Source organism: Barbus barbus, assembly GCF_936440315.1.
Source record: "Barbus barbus genome assembly, chromosome: 43".
NCBI lineage: Eukaryota > Metazoa > Chordata > Actinopteri > Cypriniformes > Cyprinidae > Barbus > Barbus barbus.
Window position 1 is genome coordinate 20,934,590 of NC_136721.1, and position 27,421 is coordinate 20,962,010.

Below are 27,421 nucleotides of genomic sequence, written 5' to 3' on the forward strand. Positions count from 1 at the left end.
AATCCCTTTATTAAAATGTTTAGTACACGGATCAAATCGGACAAATACAGGTACAAAACAAAACCGTACAACTTAAATATTATATGTTCAATTGACTGTGTACTGCATAATGTTTATTCAATGAAGCTAATCTTTACCTAATGCTAAAAACATCCGCCATGTGTGTTTGAAAGACTACATGTCTTTTTTTTTATGTAACAATTAAATGTGAAGAGTGGGGTTACATTGCAACAAACAGTGGCCCCAAAACATATTTGGACACATTTAAAAACCTAGTATGTTTTACGGTATATTAAAATGGTAGCTATATTGCTCATAAATGGTTTGTGTTGCTAGTTTAATGTGATGAACTGCACCAGTTTGAACTGGAGAAGAACTGACTTGTATTTTTATAGTTCAATGACGTTTAATAAGTGTCCGAATACTGTTTAGAGCCACTGTAGTTCTCAGATCTGGGGCTTATAGCAGATCAGTGTAGAAAGGTGCCTCTTTTTAACATACAATAACTTTAAATCAGACGCTTGGATCTAATGCAGGATCTCTACACTAGGAGATCTACATGAATTGGGGATTGTGGGATTGGGTAAACAGACCTGACACATCCGACACCACCTGGAAAACCTCTATCATGGCCGTCGTGTTACTATATTCGTGCTTTCGAGGAGGAAACTGCATTATTTCAAAGGCACTTCCCAGATCTGACAATAAATAAATAAACTCCAGCTGAAATTTAGGTAGTAAGCACGTTGATTCCCTTCGGACAACACAATGATGAGATTTAGTTTGCGAGGAACAAAAGGTGAGGATGAGGTGCATGCTGTCGACCTGCATTCGTTTTAGTTACACACACCTTTCAAGGGTGACGGTACAGCATGCAAGGCTGCCGCAGAGAGTCAGAGTTTCACAAAAACAAAGGCAGAAAATGACAGCGACAGTGCTTGTACCCCTCAATGGCTTCCTGTAAAGCAGCCTCACTTCCTGTCGAGCGACAGAAACGCCCACATTCACCCTTAAATGTTATATAAACACGGTTCTCTACATTTGTATATGTATAATTAGCTTAGTTACTTTTATCTCTGACCATGCAAGACTACAGGCAAAGGGAAACGGGTGATTAGCTATGATGTGGCAAGGTGTGCAAATACTCCCTCTACTGGCCGTCAGTCCCACTCTGAGAACGCCTCACAACTGTACACAATTACATATATACAAAAGATAGGGGGCGCCATTGTACATATTAGTTTATCGCACACAGACACACCCGGCCCGTCCGAAAACATCCGGAACAAGCAAAAAACCATCACAGAAAACAAGGGTTGATCGGTGCTCATTAAAACAAAAGCCCACCCTGCCACACCGAGTGAAGCACAGAAAATCACAAGGCATTAGATATCAGCCAGTCAATATACACTTTACATAGATTCCCGATTTTTTTTCTTCTTTTTTGAAATCTTCTTATTTTTTGGATGCCATATGAGGGGGATTCAAAGCAAAGCAACTAGTGAAGATTCATAAATATACATATTCAGACGTTTCTTTGAATGAAAATGCATACTTTGTCATCATTTACGCGTGATACATTACTTTATGCGCATATATTTACTTGCTTTTTTTAATTTCGTAATTACATGTTTTCGAGGTTTGTGGATTTCTCATTCGGGTTCGCGGGTGCCGTTCACCTTCTGAAGAACGTGGGGTTGCGCAGGCAGGCGGTTAGTCACCTGCAGCACCCCAGCGGTCCGGTGGAGGTCTCCAGACTGCTGTCGGTATCGGAGGCCAGGGTCTGGTCGGTGGACATGGAGGAGATGTCGTTGACGGAGGAGGAGGGGGGGAGGCTCTCGCTGCTGTTCATGGCTGCACCTGCGCTAAGGGAAGTAACGGGGGAAAAACGGTTACAACGAAAAAAAGAAGCACAGCCACAACACCCTGTACAGGGCAAAGAGATACTACAAGCAGATGTTCAAATATTAAAAAGTACAGCAACGATAAAATATGTACAAATATGATATCCCACAGGGATGAGAGCGGGTTGTTTAAGGGTGGAGTCCATGGACTGGGTTTGGATCTGAGGTGATATTGTAGGATGTTGAGACATTTATCAAAAGCCATTTATACAGAAATCAAATAATCTAAAATGCTATCTTGAACCCTAAGAACACAATGGGAATAAACTATTTTACTGTATAATTTTTACTGAAGACAAAGTGGACCACAAAACCAGTCATAAGGGTTAGTTTTTTTTTTTTTAATTGAGATTTATACATCATCTGAAAGCTGAAAAAATAAGTTTGAATAGGATAATATTTGGCCGAGACATCTGAGGGTGCAAAAAAATCAAAATATTGAGAAAATCGCCTTTAAAGATGTCCAAATTACATTTTTAGCCATGCATATTACTAATCAAAAATTGAGTTTTGATATGTTTAGGAAATTTACAAAATATCTTCATGGAACATTATCTTTATTTAATATCCTAATGATTTTTGACATAAAAGAAAAATCGATAATTTTGACCCATACAATGTATTGTTGGCTATTGCTACAAATATACCCCGGCGTCTTAAGACTGGTTTTCTGGTCCAGGGTCACATATATAATAATACACATAATAAAAATACTTAATATTAAGATAAGATGGTATTTAAACATTATATATAAACATTACAAGATTATTTTTAAACTAATTGATTTAATTAGACATTGAATAATAATAATAAATATATACATTTACAAAAAATATAAATGAGTGTAAAGTATTGCCTTAGCTTATGCATTACCTAATATATTACCTTATATATATATTACCTTATATATATATATATATATACATACATATATGCATGCATGAGCAAACCTCAAGCATTCTACGCTTGTAACAAAACATGCATCAAGAAACAAAAAAAGCATATTTACACCACTAGGTGGAGCTAATGCTCTATATGAAGTAATAAATAAAGCCTCCTGAAAAAAGGACAAATTGTCCCTATTTTTCTTCATCAGGTTTAAGAGTTGCACTGACTGCCCTATAAATCCACAACCCAGAAAACCTCAAATCCTTCACCGATTCTGTTTGAACAGGAGCTCTGCCCAATCCAATAACCCGCAAGGAGATTGCTTTTGATAAAAATCAAATGCAAATGACCCCTTAAACGGCTTCCTACGATAACATTACAAGCTAATTTACTGGACTGGCAGCCTACATATTTCGTTTTAATAGAAGGCAGCTCTTTAATACCCATTCAGTTCTGTGAACATGATTTATAATAACGTTATAGTACACTGCTCATATCCTCATTTGAGATTAACATTTCAAACATGCAATTTTGGAGCGTGACTGCAGAGTGGGGCTCAAGCAAAAAAAAAGACAATATGATAAATGATGAAAGCAGAAGCTACCCTTTAAAATGAGAAGAAAAATGAAGAGAGTGGGTGACATTGGCACAGCAAGGGCTTTTTATCGCTGTAAGCTTTATGGTCACTGTCTGTTTTAGTCTCTCTCTCTCTCTCTCTATAGAAATGTGCCAGACCAGCAAAATATGATTGCTAGTTACACATCACATCACATTGAAAGTGTCAGTTACCTCACAGCACACAAGAACAGCAATATTTACACACACAAGAAGAATAGATGACAAAAACCTCATCACATTGTCCACAATTCTGTTTTCTGCTCACCAAGGCTGCATTTATTTGAAACAGTAATATTATGAAACATTATTATAATTTAAAATATCTGCTTTCTATTTTAATATTACATTTTTATATTAAATATTTCAGTGTCACATGATCTTTCAGAAATCATTCTAATATGCTGAGTTGCTGCTTAAGAAACATTCCTGATTAGTATAAATTTGAATTTGATACTTTATATTTTATTTTTTTTATATATTTTTGTGAAAACTGACTTTTTTCTGGATTTTCAATGAATGGAAAGTTCAAAAGAACAGCATTAATTTGAATATATACAGAAACATTTTGTAAAATTATAAATATTTTAATATCACTTTTGATTTCATGCATCCTTTCTGAATAAAACGTATTACTTTATTTTACTACTTTATTACTTTACTTTATTTAAAGGAAAAATCTTATTAAGCCCAAATAGTAGTGTAAATTATTAAATATATTAAATAAATAGGCTATGTTGACATCTTTTATTATATAGCTATCATATACAGTATATAATATACTTTAGACCAGGCCTACTACAAAAAACACACACAAAAAAAACAACAACCTTAATTTGGCATAAACTAGTTTGGTCTTTGCTGATTTTAGAGAGGTTCTAGCAATTTTTCAGCTGGTCAGTCTGGGAGACCAGCTTGGCCAGTACAAGAAATCATATTAAACCAGCTTAGACTGCATTTTTATAGCAGGGAGTTTGGACTAGCTTGAATTCCAAGATGGTCTTCTGGGTATCTAATGCCCATTTCCTCTGTTTCTATCTCAAAAACTCTGCCCTTCAGCTCCTCTTGTCAAATTAACCTGTTTTTTCTTTACCCACAAATCCCCTCACAGTAAACAGCATCATGTATATGCCATACATGTGATTTCAGTGACTACTCGAGTGGAAAAATAGACTTTCAGCTACATCGCTCTTCTCTCACTTAACAGAATCCTCCAGTCATCCCCCACAAAGGACACCTCCAGCGTCCCAGAGCCCTCCATAAATCTCCCGCCTATACTGCAGTATGGAGCATCTTACAGTGCAGCATCTCAGACTCCCAGATCCTTAATAAAACAGGAAGGGAACGAGGATTTATAGCCGGCATTGATTTGAACCCTAGTCCAGTTCTGCGGGTTTAACTAAACACACTGAATCACTGTTTAGTACGGGACGCCACATCAACAACCCCCCACTGCTGGTGCAGGACATCTATAAACACCATCAAGCATGTATGTTGAAAATAACCTGCCGTTTTTTCATATTTGTTCTGTAGCTGTCCGAAAAATACAAATATAATACTTTTCATAAAACACACTCACTAAAGACTACAATTTGTAAAGCTGTTTTAAAATGATATATGTGTCGATTCAACACACTAACCCACACTGCTGTGAAATACAGAGCTGCATTGCGACTGCTTTCTTCAGCACAAGCACTTAATTACAAAGCGAGGAGACCGACTGAGAGAGAGAGAGAAAATGAGGCCAGAAAAGGATGGACAAACACAAGCAAAAAAAAAATCAAACACCCAAGCAATATATATAAAAAAACCTAAGCAGCTAGAAACCAATATATCATTCTTAACATCTTTAGACGTTAATAAGCAAATAAGATGACAACAAGCAGGAATCTCTGCAGCTGGTGTCACTGTCTGTCACCTTCTCAGTGCTGCAGGACTGCAGATTTTCAACATCGCACTAATACAATCACACACATGTCCTCTACAGGTCAAACACACACACTGCAACTCAACATCCCACAAACCTTGAAGAAAAAGAGTCACTTAGCAAACTAAATCCTACAAATAGTTCAGACTCTTTGAACTATTATTATTGTAAAATGATCAAATCAGACACCATGGACTCCAATCTTAATTATGAAACATGTATACATATACAGTGGCAAATATACAATACAATACATTATAAAATCACAAATACATTTTTAAACATTGACGTGTCAGTTCCCAACATTTTAGTTTTAAACTCAAGAATTAATATGCTTATTATTATTATTTTTATACCATTACTTAGATATTTTTACATTGCTGTAGAATTTATTTACATAATGGTTTAAACTTTAAAGGAAAGAAAAAAAATCCCCTTCGTTAAGCTCTGCCCCCTATGTTATTCTTGCTAAATTCATACAATGTAAAAATATATGTTGGTAAAAACTGGATGGATATATATATATATATTTTTTTTTTATGTGTGCTAAAGTAAATTGTTACACTGGAAAGCATTTGTCTTAAAAATGTTGAATTACAGAGTAACACACTAAAAAGGGCAGAAACTTCCCAAAATCAACTGAAAAAATAAAAGAAAAATATATAAACAAATAAATAAATTGAAAAATTATTACAAGTTTTCATACTGATTTTCATGAAAAATTATTTCACTATTTTTTTTTTGGGGGGGGGGGGGGGGGGGGGGTATTTTCCTTAAAATTGTGGAAGAAAGAAAAAGAAAGAAATAAAGAAAGAGAGAAAGAGATAGAGAGAACTCCAAACAGGTCTTCCACTGAAATGCAATATAATATCTTGTTTGAGAAAATGGGGGATGGCAACAGCTGCTAAATAGGATTGGTTATTAACATTTTTAAGGCAGGCTTAAAAATAGTGTTTTAAAGTAATATTCCTAAAGATGCTGTAAGCGTGTATTTTATTCTTTGGTACATACCACAAATCTTCAATCTGACAAACTGAAAGAGTTCTCCTGATTCAAACCTCTTGGAGAGACCCTCATTGTTTTAGCCAATCAGAAGCCCTTTCTGCCTGTGCACTTTAGTTGGAATGTCTTTAGGGATGGGGTTTTGTTTTGTAGCAGAAAGTATCGGCTGAAATCGCTTACAGCACCTTTTTTTAATTTCAGCAAAGACCACAACAGACAACAACATTGTCAATTACATATTGAACAACTAGCACATAATCACACTCAGGACGTGCTCTGTTTGAGTCACACGGACGAGATGAGTGGGGGACAGGGACAAATGGAGCAGTCACAATGGGAAGGTTTCTCATAAACAGCTAAAATCACTTTAAATTGACTTACAGAAGCATAGCTTATGCACAGAGAGTACCTGAGGGAGAGGGCTGTCCCTTCACCACACCATTCTTTGTTCTCTCCTCGAAGTTCATCACCTCTTTATAGATGAGCTCTGAGCCAGAGAGACAGGGGGACAAAAACAGAGAGAAAGCGCACATGTAGATCTAATCAACTCAAACTACTTTAGGTTCATTAAAAACCAACAAAAACAAAATGAACAAATTACTAGTAGTTGAATTATAACATTTATTTAATTCTAAAAATTAAATAAAAAAAAGGTTTATTTTCTTTCAAGGGTTGGGTCTGTTAATTGTATTTTATTAATAGCATTTTACTTCACTATGTCTATGTCTACAACTGTTAAAAAATTTCAGAAATAAAAATAAGCTGAAATAGAAATATAAATGCAAAAGATAACCTAATAAGCATGACAAGAGCAAATAAAAGTACTAAAACTTAAAATAAATTAAAATAGGAGCTAATTAATATAGTATTCATATACAGTAGTATATATACAGTATTAAAAAACTACTGTAATATTCAGCCCGATCTCACGGCAATTCGTATATATTTTACAAGGTGGCTAATTCGTATGAATTAGTATGACCTCACTCGTACAAATTTATTTGATTTTTGCTAAATCGTACGTATTTTACGATTTGCACAATTCGTATGAGTTTGTACGAATAACCTACACCTAACCCCGCCCCTGAACCTACCTGTCACTGGGGTATAGACAAATCGTACAAAAGTGAGATCGTACGAATTAGCCACCTTGTAAAATACGTACGATAACATTGTAATATTATATAAATAATACTAAAACAACACAAGGTAAACAAAATATACTACATCAAGTTTTATTTTAAAATGTTAACATGCAAAAAGGTTTATTTGATTGCTAGATTTAGCATCTGAGGATGGACACTAGCATGATCTCGGTATACATAGTTTAGTAAGTGGCCACCTTGATAGAAAAACTACTTTGTGCATGAATGATTTACAGCTTCATCTCTTCATGTGTCTGTGGGCTGTGAGTTATGTCATGTCCACATGCAGAGAGCGTCAAACGAAGGCCTACCTTTCCATTCATCAATCGAGTGTTCCCTCTCATCTAGCTGTTTATCATAGATCTGTGGAGGAGGCTGAGACAGAGAGAGAGAGAGACATATTTAATCGTTACCCAACATAATCATAAACACTGAGTGTCTTCTGGATAAACATGTCTTAATCATAAATACAATCCTCTTACTAAATACATGCTTTATTATGGAAGCCTGTTTCCACTACTGAATTAAAAATAAAAAAGTAATTGTGATTTTTATTGCGCAATACAGACCTTTTTCTCTCAGTATTGCAAGAAAAAAAAAAGAATTTAGACTTTACAGAGTTTATATCTCACAATTCTAACTTTTCCCATCAGAATTCTGAGTTTACATCTCAGAATTAAGTTTTTTGTTTCCGCCACGGAATAATAATAATAATAAAAAAGTAATTGTGACTTTATGGCCCGGTTTCACAGACAGGGTTTAGCCTAAGCCAGGATTAAGCCATAGTTCAATTAGGACATTTAAGTAGTTTTTATAAACATGCCTTAGAGAAAAAATCATTACTGGTGTGCATCTTGAGATAAAACACAGGCACTGATTTATTTTAAGATCAGTCAGTGCAAGTTTCTTTCATTTGAAACAGCTTAGACTTACATTTTAGTCTAAGACTAGGCTTAAGCCTTGTCTGTGAAACCGGGGGTATCTCACAATTCTACCTTTTTCTTGGAATCTCATAATTTTCTTCTGACCTCTTTATATATTTTCTTTCCTCAGAACTGTGAGATATAAACTAAGAATTGCAAGGGAAATTATTGAGAGTAAAAAAAAAAAAAAAAAAAAAAATTTATTCCATGGCGGAAACAGGCTTCCATACTTTATACATCAGGCAGTATATGTAGTTATACTTAAAAATGTTTAATTACATCTAAATATAGCACATCTGATCCTGCAGAGTCACTTATTTGATGTAATATTTTTCATCTTGCAGAAATCATGATCAGAACACAGCACTACATATGAGGGCCAGACTTGCAATGTTAAAATATCTGGGTTAATATGTTACATTACAGTGTTCATTCATATTACAATATGAGTAAATTACATATTACACTTTGTTAACAATCATTTTCATAACTAATCATATTTTTATGTAAAATAACATAAACACTGTAATGTAAAGTCTTACCAGCACTTGCACATGCAGTTGACATGTTCAACAGCAGGGACTTAGTAAATAAGGACCAAACACCACCATTAGTACGACAGAAAATCTGAGAAAATTCCGCCGTTAGGTTTCGGTTTAAGACAGAGACATGAGAAACACAGGCTGTGTCTCAGAACCTAGTGAGCAGCCTAACTAGACTGCATTTTTGGGCATCATAGACACAACACAACACAGCATTTCAAATGTTCAAACTAAACACTGGCAGCATTTTGTGCTTGATTCAGATGTTCCTGTGTTGCTGCCAAAAATATTGTCTATATATGCAGCTCACTAGGCTTTGTAACAAGCCAAAGAGAATAAGAGTAAGAGATATAAACAAAAAGAGAGATTAAATGGCACTGAATGGAGTATTATGGAAACTGGGGTTCCTTAACGCACAATGAATCTGGAAGATTAATTTGAAGTACACACAAAGCAGTTATTTTTACTGCCTTTCCACTGAGTAAATCTATCTAAAAGTGATGATTCTGTTGCTTTGTTCGATGCGATTGGGTGGCCTTTTGTTAACTGGTTGACCTAAGTAATGTCATAATATTATACATCATCATAAAAATTCATAATTTAGGGTTAAGGGTCCCATTTGCTTAATTCAATTCATTTAAAACTAAAACCACCAACCAGACATTGTGGGAATTCGAGGTATTATGGTGCCTTAAACTTTAAACCTCCTCAGAATTCTATTCTATTCTATTCTATTCTATTCTATTCTATTCTATTCTATTCTATTGCCTCTAAATGTTATTTGAATACAGAACTGAATCGTATCATACATTCTACAAGATTAGTACACAATACAAGCACACACAAATACACACATATTCACACACTGTGCGAATTTCAGGAAAAATCTTGTCTGTTTTTGAGTTCTAGATGTCAGTGTGTGTTACAAAGAGATCGGTGTGTGAATGGTTTGAGATGAGGAGGTTTCCTAAGTGTGGAATGGTCTTTATTTACCATAGATATCTGCTGATTCCTGGCCTTCATCAGAGAAAGAGAAACACCAGAGAGAAGGAGAAAAGAATCACACTAATCATAACGATGCTCATGGGTTATTAAAACAAACTGTTTGCTACTGAATGTCAGATTTTCTAAGTATTTTCGTTTCATATTTGGGTCAACAGAAAAGTGTATTTCACATAAAAATGACATCTGCTAACAGCTATACACATATTTACAGACAAAAATGTTTTCCTCTGTAGTTCAGTACTTTGTGTTCTGTACTTTCTAGAACAAGAAAAGCAGACCTGTTGCGTCCTTGAAACCCCTTTGAAACATTACAGACACAAACTTTAGACAAGAACAAGCTGTTGGTCAAAAGGGGACGTGTGAATAGAAGCCGAGGCAAATGCTTATTGAAAGTTTAGAAATCTTCATCAAAGAACAGGACAACTTTCTGTTATCTTTACTCCTTTCTTGTGTCCTCTCAAACTGATGAAGGTCCCCAGAATCAACCACAAACATTTACAAACTGAACAAATGCAACATAAACCCTGATAATGATTTAAAACCAGGGCCTAAAACGTTGAGATTCTTGTCCTTTGCATGTTTTTGGCAAACGGAGCATACTCAGTTTGCTGTGCGTATTTTTAAACAGTAAAACTCAACTGTTTAACTCTTGGGGAGTTGTAAAATGAGCCTATATTAAAAATAGTGGAGTGTTCCTTTAACGTTTAATAAGCTCTGAAATATTAAGGGATTCTAAAACAATCTTCACATAAACTATAAATTGCATATGCATAAACTATACAGATTAATCTTTATTAATCAGCGACTAGAGCAGTCGAGTGATTTCTCTTTCTTTTGTTCTTTGAGTTACATCAGTGACAGACTTCAGCAGGTTTTACTTTAAAAGCAGCGCTATCTCTTTAAAATGCACATGACGTGGATCTGACACATACCCTATTTTCTCCAAACTCTTTACCGTCATTTAAGACTTTATTACTCATGTTTACGAGGTAACTCACCAAAACCGCATATTTTGACATAATTGTGTGGTGAGCTGTCTAAAGTGGCTTAGCGTATGTGTTCAGCCGAATGAGCAACCTTTTAAACTTCACTGCACCGTTTAGGCGGTGTAAGCCCAGAATAAAATGGGAAAAGTTCATCTTCCGAAATGAAGCAGCAATATCTTCTCAGGTAAAAGTTATTAGAATCGAGTCTAGGGACAAGCTGGCCATCACACTGCTCGGACCTTATCAGCCCGCTTGTATCTATTATTTGATTCGCTCTTGTCGCTTGGGACAGAACAGCTAATCACGATGAGCTCGTCTTCGGAAAAGATGATTTTATTCACTTACGTCAGAATCCCTTTTAAAACTGTCTGTTGTTCCTACTACATAGCATTGTTATATTTCAGAAAAGTTTTCCTGCCAACTGGTGACTGACACTGTACTTGCCAACGACGATTTTTTCTTGCATTTGGCGCTTGGCGAGTGTTAATTTTAGGCCCTGTTTAAAACTATTGAGTATGGATCTGTATAATATAATAAAATATCATATAATATAATAAATTGCATCTAAGCATCCAAGTCTGATAATAAATATTAGTCATTATTTGAATAAAATTACTAAAATTGTTCTAAAATTTCACCACACAAAACCCTTTAAAAAAAAAAAAATAGTAAAATGAGATAAATATATTAAATGTTGTTTAAAAAAAACTGAAGGAAAATTGTTCAAATGCATCAAGTTGTTAAAAAATTTTTTATTGGTATAACCTAATGTGGTGAGTTTAATTCACAATCTTTTATAAATAATAAACAATACAAAATCTGTTTTGTGTACATTAAATAAAAAAATGCATATTTTGATCTGAATAAATATAGGGGGAAAAAAATTAGATGTGTACACACAAGCAATAAAAAAAAAAACAATGGTGTAACCTAATGTGATTTAATACATATTTTATGAATAATAAAATGTATTATTATTTAAGTTAAAACAAAAAAATAAATACAAACAAACAAAAAAATAAATACATATTTATTTTATATTTTTATATATGTCATATTAAATTAAACCTAAATTTAACAAATTAAAGAAAAATGTTTCATTTTAAAATATTTACATGCATTTTCTTTGCCCTGAAAATTCAGACATGGTGTGAACAAGCCTTACATCTGCAATAAGTCATATTGATTGGTAGTTATTTATAGCGCTGTGCATTGCATAAGAACTTTTTTTTTCTTTGCACATATTCAAACAGTTATGAGTGATGGAGGATATCATGATTGGTCAAAGACAAAAACAGAACAGATGACTCAAAATACTGAATATGAGCAAACTTTAACAGAGTAGGCCTCAGTATATAAAAGACATGCGGTAGTGAGAGTGACAGATGGCCGCAGATAGATACTCACTGCCTCCACCTCGGCCGGGTCGTACCACACGTTGATGTAGGGGTGCTGCAGGGCCTCGTCCACTGATATCCGCTTAGCGGGATCAATGATCAACATCTTAGACAGCAGGTCTCTGGCCTGACTAGCTGTAAAACACATGACAACAGACCTTAGAAACGTTTACATCAGCTAAATGTAGGCATTTTACAGAATTGTATCCTTTTTATAAAGGCTACTTAAAATTATTGTAATTATTAAAAGTTATTTTAAATGATTATAAAATCATTATAAAACTTTAAAATTATTATTATAAAGTAATTATAAAATTATTTTAAAATTATTCAACTCCAACTTTTGCAAAAATTGCACATTTTATTGTGCTCCCCAAGGCTGCATTTATTTGATCAAAAATACAGTAAAAACACTAATATTGTGAAATATTATTACAGTTTAAAAGAACATTGTTCTTTTTGAATATATATTAAATTGTAATTTATTTCTGTGAAACAAAGCTGAATTTTCAGCGTCACATGATCCTTCAGAAATCATTCTAATATGCTGATTTGCTGATAAATTGAACATTATTATCAATGTTGAAAAAAGTTTTTGCTGCAAAAACCATTATTAACTGAGCACTTATAATAATTAATACTCGTTATGAATAACTGGTATGAACAGCATTTCACAATATTACTGTTTATATGCTACATATATTTTTATTGGAACTTCAACAGAATTAGAGCAGGGACATTTTTTTAAGGAAGTAAACAGAATTATTGGTGATTTTAGATGTTTGAAGAATTCAGTGCAAACATCTCCCAAGGGCACAGAAAACATCACACTCTCTTTTCCTGCTTGTCTTTCCTCGCACTCTCACCTTTCCTTCCCTCTCTTCCTCTCCACCTCTGTACGCTCTTTGATTCCCTCACTTTCTTGCTCTATAAATAGCCGAGTAAAGTCAGGCCCTTTCTCTCTCTCCTCTTACAGCATCATCCCATCTCTCCCTTCTCTCTGCCACCAGCTGGACCGCTTCAAAATGGCCGACACTGATTTCTGCAGATCTCTCTCTCTCTCTCTCTCTGACTCGCTCCCTCTCTCTGCGTTTCAATTTCAATTTGTCATTTGAACATGTTTGATAAACATAACAGAAAATGTCTGTGTAGACTAAGTAAAATTGCTGCTCACAAATAGCCAAAATAAGTTAAAATGTACAAAAATAAAATGACAAAATTACCTGAAATAAAAAGACAAAAAAATAATAATAATAACAATATATTAGATTAAATTAGATAAAATAATAAAATGGAACTGAAACACAAAACGAAATCAAATGGATGACATAAAATGAAAAAAAAAAAAAAATACACAGAGACGCACTAAAATAAAATGAAATAAAATGACACCAAATAGAATTACATAAATAAAATGAAATGAAAAAATTAAATAACATAAAATCAAACAAAATAAATTCAATTAAATAATAAAATCAAACTGAAATGCAACCTGACATCACAAATAGTCAAACAATTAAGTTGCAAATTTAAATTAAAATGCAGAAATTCAATCTAATAAAATGACATTAAATTACAAAATGAAAAATGAAATCAAATTAAATTGTAAAATGAAACAAATGCAAACTGATATCATAAGTAGTAAAAAATAGTTCAATAAATAAATAAATACATAAAATGCACAAAAATAAAATGCCAAAATGACATAAAATGAAATTAAATAAAATTAATAAATAAAAAATAATTTCATATAAAAAATAATTTAGAAAAAAAAGTAAAAATAATTAGATAATCAATAATTAGAGTGAAAATATATTACCTTTTATCCATAAGATTAAATCAACAAAAACAGGAAATCTTTACCCCAACATTTTGAAACTTGGTGTAATTTTTTTGTCAATTTTGGTGGTATTTATATTTATTTATATTTTAATATTTATTTATTTAATTTACATTTTTTGATTAAGAATGGAGGGAATTCGAATGGTCATAAAAATAGGCTTCATTATATTAATATAAAAAAATAATTTCATATAAAAAATAATAAAAAAAATTTTTCTATTATTTATTTATTTATTTTGATTGAGAATGGTGGAAATTGGTCACACAATTAGGCTTTATTTTCTTTACACAAAATATATAAAAAAGTATGTATGTGTGTATGAATTTATTTACATATATTTATTTTATTTTATTAAATATGACCAGAACATTTTTAAAAAGCATTTTTCATGAGATTCAACTGCAACCTCAAGCTACACACACACAAAATACTGTGACAGTACTTGACTTTTTATGCCAAATAACATGCGTATGACTAAAAGTGCACGAACTCTCGCTTACCTTTGAGTTTGTTGTGCTCCGAGTCTGCAGGGAAGAGGCAATCAGGGAAGAGTTTGGGGAAGGTCAGGCCGGCGTATTTTGGCCTGTTCTCCACATAGTTACGCACCGTCGGCTGCAGTTTCTTCATGAACTCAGGAGCGGGCGTGCCGAGTTGCTCTATAACCTTATTCCATTGGTCGATGTCTGAAAGTGGGTGGAGTCACGGAAAAACCACCTACGTACGGCCCTCGGGCTGGCTGTTTATGCATTATACAAATTATGATATTTCTCTTTTAAGGGAGTATAAAATGAAGATAACGACATAATGTGGTTATTCTAACATGATTACACAAGACAAACATAAAAGTAAGTGCCGTGAGCCTAGAAATGCCTTCGGTAATGAAATAAAGTTTGATTACACTTCCACTCCAGGATAATTAAAGCTAAATCAGTAAAGGTTAAAACACTCGGAGGGGTCCTAATTACGCCCCGAAGTGGGAAAAAGCCTGAATTTGTTGTCCAAGTAAACAAAAAGAAACCAAATCAGTCCATAAGATAATGATATTGATGATACTTGAGTTAAACCATCAGCGGAGTCATTATAATCAAGATCATTCCAATTTAACTTCCTATTAGACTCCATAAGATCCAATATTGCCCAGTTTTACAATGCTCATTTGCATTATGTGTTTGCATTCTGGGTAAATTCTGGTGTTTGCAATCTTGTAAGATTTCATTTTGGATAAAAAAATAACATAAAGCATATTAAAAATCACAAAGATATGGAAGAGAGACTGATCTAAATAGTTTCAGGAAACTAACTTTTCCATTAAGAGCCACTATTTACCCATTGGCGTTGATCTTCAGGGGTATTGTTTATCTTTTCTGAAAGCATATTTTTTTGTGACCATTTAAAATATATATACTGTGTCATCATTTCATGTCAAATACTTTAATATAATCCATTCATTAACAGAAACAATCAATAATTAGAGTGAAAATATATTACATTTTATCCATAAGATTAAATCAACAAAAACAGGAAATCTTTACCCCAACATTTTGAAACTTGGTGTAATTTATTTTGTCAATTTTGGTGGTATTTTTTGCCATAAGTCCCTGTTAATTTTTGATCCTGGTCTGGATGGGTCCAGGTTGTCTTAAATTGTGTTGTAAAACATAATATCCAAGCTACTGTACATCATAAACAAAGAGCATCACATGTACTTTGATGTATAAGAGGCGCTGGCTCACGGGTCTCGAGTTCAAGTCCTGACTGTTATTGCAAGTCCATGCTATTATTTTTTAATAATTCACATGCATTGTTAATTGGCTATTGCTGCAAACAAACAATCTAGCAAAACAAACACTGCTTCCTCATCCTTGGTGAGTGATGAAGTGATTTCAGAAGCGAAGGTTTTTGTCAAGCGTCACTGACTGTGCAAGTGTTTCCAGAGAGTGGAGACATGCTCATTCAAACAAACAATTACCAGACTCCAGACAGTGTAAACAAGATCAGATATGGACATACAGATGACTGAACATGCTTTAATATATTTATAATCACACGGTTGAGGTGTGAGCACTTGCTGAGTCTGTTATCACATAATGGCCCAAAAGCCATTTTAATCAGATTGCCTGACTTATATATATATATATATATATATATATATATATATATATATATATATATACACGCACACATACATACATGCAATATATATATATATATATATATATATATATATAATATCTAGTCACATTTTTATTTGAAAGATGTCTATTATGCTCACCAAGGCTGCATTTATTTGATCAAAATACAGTAAAAACAGCAATATTGTGAAATATTATTACAATTTAAAAGAACATAGTTCTATTTGAATATATTCTACAATGTAATTTATTCCTGTGATGCAAAGCTGAATTTTCAGCATCATTACTCCAGTCGTCAGCGTCACATGATCCTTCAGAAATCATTTGAATATGCTGATATGCTAAATATGACCATTAATACTGGTTCTTATTATTAGCAATGTTAAAAACCGTTTTTGCTGTTTAATACATTTGTGGAAACCATAATACACCCCCCAAGATGTTTTTGATAAACAGCATTTAGAATAGAAATTCAATTTTGTAACTTTATAAACGTACTATAACTGAATGTACAGTTTACTGCCACTTTTGATTATTTGAATGAGTCCATAATGAAAAAAACTCACTTACCCAAAAACTGTTTTCAATATTGATAATAATAATAAATTCTTGCGCAGCAAATCAGTATTTTAGATTGATTTATGAAGATGAGATCATGTGACGCTAAATTACAGAAAACAGTTGTTATTACTGTAATTATATTTCAGTTTATTGTATTGTCATTACATAAATACAGAATGGTGAGCATAAGAGACTTCTTTCAAAAACATTAAAGAATCTTATGCGGTAGTTTATATAAAAATGTAATTAGTAATAATTATTCTGTTATTCACCAGATCAAACACATCTTAATAAATCTGAACTGCATCTCTGTAAAAGTCATTTCTCTTGGCAATCTCCTCATTGGTGTCATTATTACAAATTATCAAGTGTAGCGGTGGGAAATGAGGGCAGCTAGAACAGGAGTGGGAATAGAGATAGAGAGAGAGAGAGAGAGACTGCTGGCATTCAGCGCTCTTGATTATTGGCGTTTAAGGGAATGGTTTACGGCATATAGGTCTGAGTGAATGGATCCTGAAGAATTCTCTATGGGTGCCTAGCAACAGAGGGGGAAATGGATGTTGTCATGGTAGCCCAGTTGGCCCTGGGAAGTCACATGACTGCTTTGGCTCCCCAGGCTTCCCATGATTCCCACAAAGGGGGGTTCTGGTTCAAAGGGCCGGGGCAGCCAGGACCACATTACATCATCCTGCAGGAACGGCCCACTGCCTCCCACCCAAAACACAAAGCCTGGTCCATATCTCTCTCCCTCTTATCTCATCACACGTCTGAGGAAGCTACACTAAAGAAACACTAACAGCTGCCCGGCAGCTTTCATTCTACAAATACCTTCCAAAATCAGGTTAAATGGTGAGTGTAATAACAGATTCGCTTCTATCAGATTCCTGTGTTCGAGGAGTTTTCAAGAATTTTAACATATTTGCTATTGGATATATGTGTGTGTGTAGTAATTATTTTATTATTTTATTCAGTAATTATTATTATTCATTAAGGATGAATTAAACTGATCAAAAATGACAGCTGTGGAATTTATAATGTTAAAAAGTCTATTTTAAACAAATGCATATACATATATAACATTTTTTATGTCATATTTAACAAGCAAAATAAGATTTTTTTTTTCAAAATAATACTGTTCTTCTGACCTTTCAATCCATCAAAGAAACCTAAAATAATTATTACGGTTTCCAAAATTCACCTTTGCTATCACAGGAATAAATTACATTTTACAATATATTAAAATATAAAACAATTATATTTGTACTTATATTTTAATATAAAATATATATAAATAATACAAAATATATATTTAATTAGTTATAACTGTATTTTGTGTCATATAATTCAGTATAAGATACAATATAGGTCTACATAAGATACATACACATACAAAAAATCTTACCGGACCCAAACGTTTGAACAATCGTGTATATAAATATAAAATATTAGGTCATATTTGGCAAGTAAAATATTAATGGAGACAGCAGTGAGGATTGGAGAACAGACAGACGGGAAGGATACGATCTGTCCCTGGAAACAGCACTGTTCCTCTTATAACTTCCCCAAAGATACAGCCTACAGACCACATGTCCACTACAGCACACAAAACATGCATGCAACATACAATCAGACACTCAATATACCACATAAAACCATACATGCACTGTATATTTCAATATAATAACCTGATTTAGAACACTATAAGCAACTCAGATGCTTGATTCCGTTAATTCCAATGGAGTTTGTCATTAGCATGTTGCTAAAGTAACTGCTTGGATTCATGTTTTCACAAAGCTGGCAGCAGCACAGTCTAGAATATCCTTTGCATACATACAAACCTTCCACTGAAATGTGCAAAAAGAAAGTTTTTTATAAGAAAGATGTTTTGATGTCTACATTTCAGAACAAGCTTTCACATACGATGCTTTAAAATGCTATCTAGGCAGGCAGCTGAACAGATTTATAAAGAGTACTGACTGGATACTGAATAGTCAAAGTGACATATTTAAAAGACTATCCATCAATGACTCAATTTCTTTCAAAATCTCACTTATGAACTCATTCTGGCAGAGAGAGATAATGCATCTAAGTATTAAGTATTCTAATTTATTATGAAACGAGGAGATTAAAGACGTCTGTGTTAACAATCTAAAAGGTTAGCAGAATGTTGTAGAGAAAAAAAATCAAGGGCAAATTTATGCCAAAGCCAAAAACGTATGTGCATATTAGGTGCAAAGTTAAATGAAACCAAAGTGAATGTGTTAAATACTTGTATTAAAATATAGTGTGTCAGGCTTTGGTAAAGTACACCCTGTAGATTCTGACTATCTAAGAGGAATCGATGAAACAGCACAGCAAAGAAGTTCACTCAGGCATCTGTTGATGAGTTTTTAAAAAGACCCAAATAAGCTAAGCTTGGTCAACACTACAGGATCGATACCTTAATTGCAGTTTGGAGAGCTGAAAACAAGCACTGCTCTTCTACTAACTTAACTATAACTACAATTGAACTCTCTAGGATTCAGCTGAAAACAGCAACCGGAAGCAAAATCGCTAAATAAATGAATAAGGTTCAACCTAATGAGTGACTAGAGAGGGAGACTGTATTATTATTTCACTATTTCCACTGTCTCTAAATGCCAATTAAGAAAGAACTGCTTCCCATTAAGAGACGAATGACTACAGTGTGCTGAGGAGAGGTGCAAGGCCGCAATATCCGACTCAAAAACACATCAGACAGTAATCCCACAGCATCCTAATGAACAAAATCTTCAATATTCACAGAGGACTGAAGGGAATGAGGGAGAGAGCGAGTGTTATAAAGTGAGAAAAAGAGAATGAAACAGCATATGGATCTTGAAGCTATACACCTACAATACGAAAAGCTGCAGGTTAGGAGAACTACAGACTTAGTCGATTAGTTATGCCTGCACAGATGAACACTGGTCCAGTCAGGTGGATATGGACCCCCCCCCCCCATAAAATATTACTCATAAAATGACTATATATATATATTTATATGATAAATAATATTATTATATATTGATTGTGCAACACTAAAAAGAAAAAGTTACAATTAAATATATAACACTATGCAGTTTATGTATTATTAAGAATTATACAGATTTATTCTGCTTGATAAATCTGTAGACCCATTCATGAAGGATACAATCCCTTCCGGGGAATAGGATTTTGTGGCGCACCATTTCTCCCATGATGCAACCAACTGACCAAATATCCACTGCAGGCGCAGAAGTGAGAAAAAGAGAGCAAAGGAAAAAAGAGAGGTTAGTGTTAACACAAACTGTCATGAGTGATGGAGAGAGAAAGAACTGCGTGAGCTGTATCAATCTGGCTATGGCTAATCATATCTACCGTATCTGAACGATTATTCCACAACTGCTCAGATCAAAGTTAGAGCTGAGGACAGACCTCAGGTAGGACCATTTGTGGCAGGAAATCCATAGCCTGACCTCTCTCTGCTTCCCCCATACTCTAAATATACACACTAATATTTTGGTCCTTAGGGTATTAATGTGTTATTTGTGTTTTCAAGCAGTGAAAACTGTTAGTGTTTCAGAAAATTAACAGTAGGTTAGCAAGAACTCTAAGTACTGAACTAATTTTCCCAACCTCAAATCTAAAAACAACATTAACTTGTATCCAAATAGTCCACTTATTTTAACACATTTGCAGCATCAACTATACATAAATGTTGTCATTTAACACAAGTTTCTGTATATAATAAAACAGGACACTGACACAACTTCTGTTTTTAAATAGCAAAAAAGAAAAAATATATGTTACAGCTGAAAAAACCACAGCCAAACGATCTTCAGAATAGCATACTCTTACACATTTTTACATGTGTACTATGAGTAGTATTTAAATATTGACCAACTATATAGTTCTAGACTTATTATACTGTTCTGTCAAAATGTAAAACATTTTTACAGAAAATAACCAAATTTAATATTAAAACGAAAACTCGCTGAATTAACCCATTTAATCCCAAATTTTTCCCAGACATGAAAATATCCAAATGATGTGTCATTAGTAACCCTTTAAAATAATTTTTTTTTTTTGGAAAAGTGTGTGAAAAATTGTGTTTTATGTTCGGTCACAATAGTGACGGTGGGATTTGGAGAGTACTGAAATCACATATTTCTGTAGTCATAAAAATTGTTATACATCTTAGCTCAGCTATTTTAAACTGTTTGATCACATTCTAGGGTTACTATTATGCATAAAAAAACCTTATGCAACATTGATAGGAACATTGAGATAACAAACAAAAAAATTCAACCATCACCGCATTTCAAAAAATTGTTACTTTTTCTAAAATATAACCAAAAAATTTTTCAATGCTATGAGTATTACAACATTATTGTAAAAATTCTAACATTTGAATTTAATTTAGTGCAATATTTTGTCATTGCAACATTTTATTGTCATTTTCACTAGCAACTGCCATTGGATTACATTGTAAAATAAAGTTCACCATTATCCCACCGATCACTATTGTGACCGTCAACACTTTTACTCATTCTATGACCACACTCAACAAAACTGAATATATGCAAATGTATATTAATACTAGACACCCTAAAGATTGTCACAACTCTCGGGGAGTACGGAACACGTAAACCAGGAGACGAGGAATTCACTAAGCGAGAGTCTTTAATATCCAGAAGATCACAGGCAGGGAAGACAATTCAAGGACCGACAAACACTAACTGAAAGGACTGGGGCTTTTAAAGACAGGATAACGAGGGAACTAAGGAGACACCTGGGATCAAATTAACAATTAACATGAGGGAAAAACTGGGACACAGAACACATGGGGAGCAAAACACAACAAAAACAGGTCCATGATCCTGACAAAGATGATGTGTACCAAAAATCTTTGTCATATCTGTATGTTAACATACTTTAATAGCCTTTTGTTTTGGAGCTTTGATGCATCCATCATCTGCTCAAGGTGCAAACAGTAAATAAACTGCTCTGGTCATGTGACAATTTGCACTAATCATGTGAAACTGCACATATTTAATTGAGACCCTTTATTTGTGCCATATTTGCAGGAAGTGCGCTAAAACATCAGTCGGTATGGTTTGTAGAGCTTTATAAATGAAAAACCTTTTTACGGTCACTATTGTGACCGGTGGGATTAAATGGGTTAACTATGCAATGTAGTGAGGTCATGTGACCACAATATAACATGCTACCGGTTGAAATCTTATCACTGCTGCACATACCAACTAAAATACTAAAATAGTTTGTAGACATAGACTAAAAGCCACAGAACTCAAATTTTGATGTTACTGGGTCTATAAAACCCCAAATTTTGAATATAGTCTTATATAGTATACAATATAGTTAACTAAAGTTTTGGTAATTTAGCATGTGTATATAGTATGCATACTATATACTAGTATGCAGATATTAAAAAACTACATCTCTTTCTTGACTCATTTGAATAATTTTATCCAAAAATCGGATTAAAAATGCAAAATAACCATATTTAATTACAAAAAAAGTACTGAATTAACTATGCAATGTAGTAAGGTCATGTGACTACAATATAACATGCTACCAGTTGAAATCTTAATTGTTGCATAAAACATACTGTGGCACATACCTACTAAAATAGTTTGTAGACATAGACTACAAGCCACAGAACTCCCATTTTTGATGTCAAACCCAAAATTTCAAATATAGGCTTATACAGTTATTAGAATATAGTTCAATAAGAAATTTGGTAATTTCTGAAGTATATAGCATGTGTACTATGATAGTAATTGGCTACATCAACTACAGTCATGGCCAAACATTTCGGCACCCTTGGTAAATATGATCAAAGAAGGCTGTGAAAATTAATTTGCATTGTTAATCCTTTTGATCTTTTATTTTAAAAAATCACAAAAATCCAACCTTTCATTGGATAATCAGAATTTAAAATGGGGGGAAATATCATTATGAAATAAATGTGTTTTTCTCGTACACGTTGGACACCATTATTGGCACCCCTAGAAATTCTTATGAGTAAAATATCTCTGAAGTATATTCCCATTCATATTCACAATTTCGAGCACTCCAGGGTGATTATGAACATGAAATTATCCAGCCATAGCTTCCTGTTTCACAGAAATATCAATAGGAGGGAAAACAAAGCCCAAATTCCCTTAATCATCCATCCCAATGAGAAAAACCAAAGAATATATTTCTGATGTGCAGCAAAAGATAATTGAGCTTCACAAATTAGTGAAGTGGCTTTAAGAATAGCCCATTTCCACCATCAGGGCAATAATTAAGAATTTCCAATCAACATAAAATGTTACGAAACTGACTGGAAGAGGACATGTGTCTATATCGTCCTAATGCACGGTGAGAAGGAGAGTTTGAGTGGCTAAAGACTCTCCAAGGACCACAGCTGGAGAATTGCAGAAAATAGTTGAGTCTCGGGGTCAGAAAACCTAAACAAAAAAAATGGTCAAACAGCACCTACATCACCACATGTTGTTTGGGAGGGTTTCAAGAAAAAATCTCCTAGCTCATCCAAAAAGAAATGGATGTATTACCAGGCAAATGAATTCAAAAAGTATTGAATAAAAGGGTGCCGTTAATTGTGGCCAATGTGTATTAGAGAAAAACATTTATTTCATAATGCTATTTCCCCCCATTTTAAATTATTATTATACAATGAAAGGTTAGATTTTTGTGAATTATTAAAATAAAAGATCAAAAGTATTAACAATGCAGATTAATTTAAGGGTGCCGATATTTTACTCTTTCTTGACTTCTTTGAATAATTCTGTCAAAAAAGATATTTTTCCCCAGAATTTAATTAAAATGCAAAATAACCATTTTTACTTGCAAAATTAAAATTCATTGAATTAAATATACAATGTAGTAAGGTCACGTGACCACAATAAATAATGCATTCAAGACCCATAAAGATCATATGTAGGAGTTGAATGCACATAAATGCCACCACTTTTTTTTATGTATATATTTAAGAAAAATATGTTTACATATTAAATATATTTATATATAATATAAATTCTATGAATATAAATACATGTAAATATTTTCAAAAATATATACTGTATGTGTGTGTCTTTAGATATACATAATGAATATATACAGTACACTCACATATATTTTATATTTTTTAAATATTGTACAAATATTGCACTGTAGAAGTAGAGTTAAGAAATCTTGCTGAATTTTTTGTAGAAATGGTACAGTACATTGCCATCTTAATCTGACCAAAGTGACCTGAACGCAGCACACTGTAATTATGACTTCCCTAATTGTAAATAAAAACTTCCCAGGAGGACTTGAACCCACCAATAGCATACTACCAGTTGCATAAATCATACTGCTTTACATTCTAAATACTAAAATATTTGGACTCGAAACTCCACTTCAACTCCAGTTTTGCTTTCAAAGGGTCTATAAACACCAAGATTATAGAGTTATTTAAAAGTGTTGGTCAATCTGCATACAGCCCTGTGATTGGTTTACCGTTCTCCTTGTAGCCCATGCCCAGGATGACCTCCGGGGCCCGGTAGTACCGCGTCACCACGTAGGGCGTCATCATAAAGCTAGTGCCAGCGGTTCTCGCCAACCCAAAGTCCAAGATCTTCAGCGTACAGTCGGATTTCACCACAATATTGCTAGGTTTCAGATCCTTAAAGGAAAATATGGGTCATGGTGAGATGATGATAAGAGTTTTGGTAGGAGTTCAGATTTTATTGATTATTTCAATGAATGAAATAGACCTTAAATTGATCTTAATTTGATCCTGCTGTGTGTATTGATGTTTCTCACCCTGTGGATGATGCCGGCTGAGTGCAGGTGTTTGATTCCACATAACATCTGGTACAGCAGGTAGGACATCCTCTCATGGTCCAGTTCCATCTGAATCACCTGGCAAAGGTTTGCGTCCATCAGCTCCATGACCAGGTAACTTGAGAAGAGAGAAAAAGGAAGGAAGAAAAAATGAATTTCACAGACCGGACAACAGTGACTGTCCCTGTGGTTCTGTCATATTACATTGGCATGGCTTCCTTCATTCTTCCTTATTGCACAAAAGAGACCGCTGTGGATCGATACGGATCTTTACAACCTCTTATACAGAGAAAATACTTGTCAGTTGATAACAGTCAGCAAGTCTGTGAATGGAATACTAACAGTCAATTGCATTCTGCTGAGTGCTCAAAAACCATAGCTGCAGATTTATGGATTAAACATCATATTTGAAATTTATTTTGTTTCATGAAAATCCAAAACACACTTGAGTTAACACTCGATCAATGAAAGTACACTATATATAGCAAAATGTATATTAAAACTGGTTAGAAATAACTGTAAAAAATACTATAGAATAAAAAAAGATTTACTAAAATACTAACAGATTTTTTTTTACTTATTTTTTATATTTATAATTGTTATTACTTTTTATAATATTAAGTGTTTTATATTAAGCAACATTTTTTATTTTGCTTTACGAAAATGCAAAACAGAGATATATAAAATATTATATTATATTAAATCATATTTATAATAAATAATAGCAGTTATAAGTATCTGTAAACATCTGTATGTGCATATATATATATATATATATATATATATATATATATAGATTAGTGCTGTCAAACAATTAATCACATCCAAAATAAAAGTTTTTGTTTATGTAATATATGTGTGTGTCTTCTGCATATTTATTATATATATATATATATATATATATATAAATACACACACATACAATATATGTTTTGAAAATATTTACAAGTATTTACATGTACTGTATATACTTATATTTATATAATTTATATTATATATAAATATATTTAAAATACAAATATAACATTTTTCTTAAATATATACATGCATGTGTGTGTTTATATATACATAATAAATATACACAGTACACACATATATTATGTAAACAAAAACTTTTATTTTGAATGCGATTAATCACGATTAATCGTTTGACAATACTTTATATATACACACACACACACACACACACACACACACACACACACACATACACACACACACACACACACACAGACAGATTTGTTTATAGATGCTTATTACTGTTATCATTTATTATAATATTAACTGTTTCATATTTATATTCTAAGCAAAAATTGCCATTTATTTTGTTTTATGAAAATCAAAGAGATACTTATATAATATAATAATATATAAAATAATTGAGATAATATAATTATTTATTGTTTATTTATATAATTATTTATTATATAGTTATTATACTATTATTATTATTATTATTGTGCTCTATACTATTAAAATGCAACAACAACAAAAATACTTTATTATAATGTATAAAATACCTATTTCTGTGTGGTACATTTATTTATAAGCAATATATATATATATATATATATATATATATATATATATTTAAAGATCAAAATTTGTCAAAGGTCCAAAATTTTAACATGACAAACTAACTGTTTGTTTTAGATTTTGGCTGACCACAATTCTGAAGCTAGTTTACTGATTTCTAATCATTTAGTCTACATAAACTCACATCCCATCCATCTTAACACTCAAATGATCTTGCTGTGACCGAGCAGACATTCATACTCAACATATTGATCCTGCTCTAGATTAAGTCCACACAGCGTGCAGAATAAATTAAGGCATGGGTGGCACAAGATTCAAGTGTCAGGGACCAAGCAGAGAGCGAGAGCATAAACGACTGCAACATCACAGCGCTCGTATCGGGACCCTGCATAAGCGCAAACATCACGGGGCATGCTGTAATTAACCCAAACTATCATAAATCACTGTTTTCCAGCAAATGTTTATACAGGTATTGCATTTAATACATCAACAATATTTACATTTTTAATCATGTTTATATGCAAGCACTTTCAGCAATAAACGTCCCCTTCTCTTTCTGATAATACATTTCTTTCCTTAGGTTAGTTTAATATATACATATATACAGTGAGAGGTGTCCTTCAAGCATACATTTGGATTCAAAGGGGCTTATCCAATCAGATTTCAGAGCCAGACCTATGATTGTTGTTTTAACATTAGCTGCAATAAGTTTATATTCAGATGTTTTACATGATATAATCAGATGACTTCATGTCTGAAAAATCTCCAAACGTTACTTACACGTCTTGAAATTCCTCTAAAGACTTCTGTGGTGTGAAGACATTTAATAAGCTGATGATCTGGAGGAAAAATGAAGAGAAGAACTTTAGCAAGTTATGAAGTTACACTATAATGCTCTGTTGGATTCATTTTTAAAGGAATATTTCAGCAAAAAAAATAAAAGTTGTTGTATAACATTTTTTAACTTAAAAGGTATATGAATACATATGTAAAATATATAAACGAGTACTTATTTTTATTTCAGTATTATTAGTTAACTAAACTTCAATCATAAACATTTGTTACTTGGAATAAAACGAACGTTAACTGATATAAATAAAAAAACATTAAAAACATATTTCAGCTATTTACTTTTTTTGGAGTTCTACAATAACTAAA

The 27,421-nt window shown here is 33.0% G+C and overlaps 1 protein-coding gene across 6 annotated transcripts in view; it reads right to left on the minus strand.

The window, feature by feature from the left end:
• LOC306862232 (mitogen-activated protein kinase 10) overlaps positions 1-27,421 on the minus strand; it is a 65,748-nt gene continuing 38,327 nt past the window's right edge. For 2 of the 6 annotated variants that reach the window (XM_079404976.1, XM_079404980.1), the window contains 9 exons: positions 27,044-27,102; positions 24,707-24,845; positions 24,401-24,566; positions 20,040-20,111; positions 14,678-14,860; positions 12,345-12,469; positions 7,793-7,856; positions 6,746-6,823; positions 1-1,860 (listed from right to left, as the gene is read on the minus strand). In XM_079404976.1, the coding sequence (XP_079261102.1) occupies positions 1,718-1,860; positions 6,746-6,823; positions 7,793-7,856; positions 12,345-12,469; positions 14,678-14,860; positions 20,040-20,111; positions 24,401-24,566; positions 24,707-24,845; positions 27,044-27,102 (1,029 nt within the window). In that variant the 3' untranslated portion in view covers positions 1-1,717. Of the gene's footprint in view, positions 1,866-6,745; positions 6,824-7,792; positions 7,857-9,939; positions 9,964-12,344; positions 12,470-14,677; positions 14,861-18,391; positions 18,464-20,039; positions 20,112-24,400; positions 24,567-24,706; positions 24,846-27,043; positions 27,103-27,421 lie in introns of all 6 variants that reach the window. The other 4 variants (XM_079404978.1, XM_079404975.1, XM_079404979.1 and 1 more) reach the window with 4 other exon arrangements.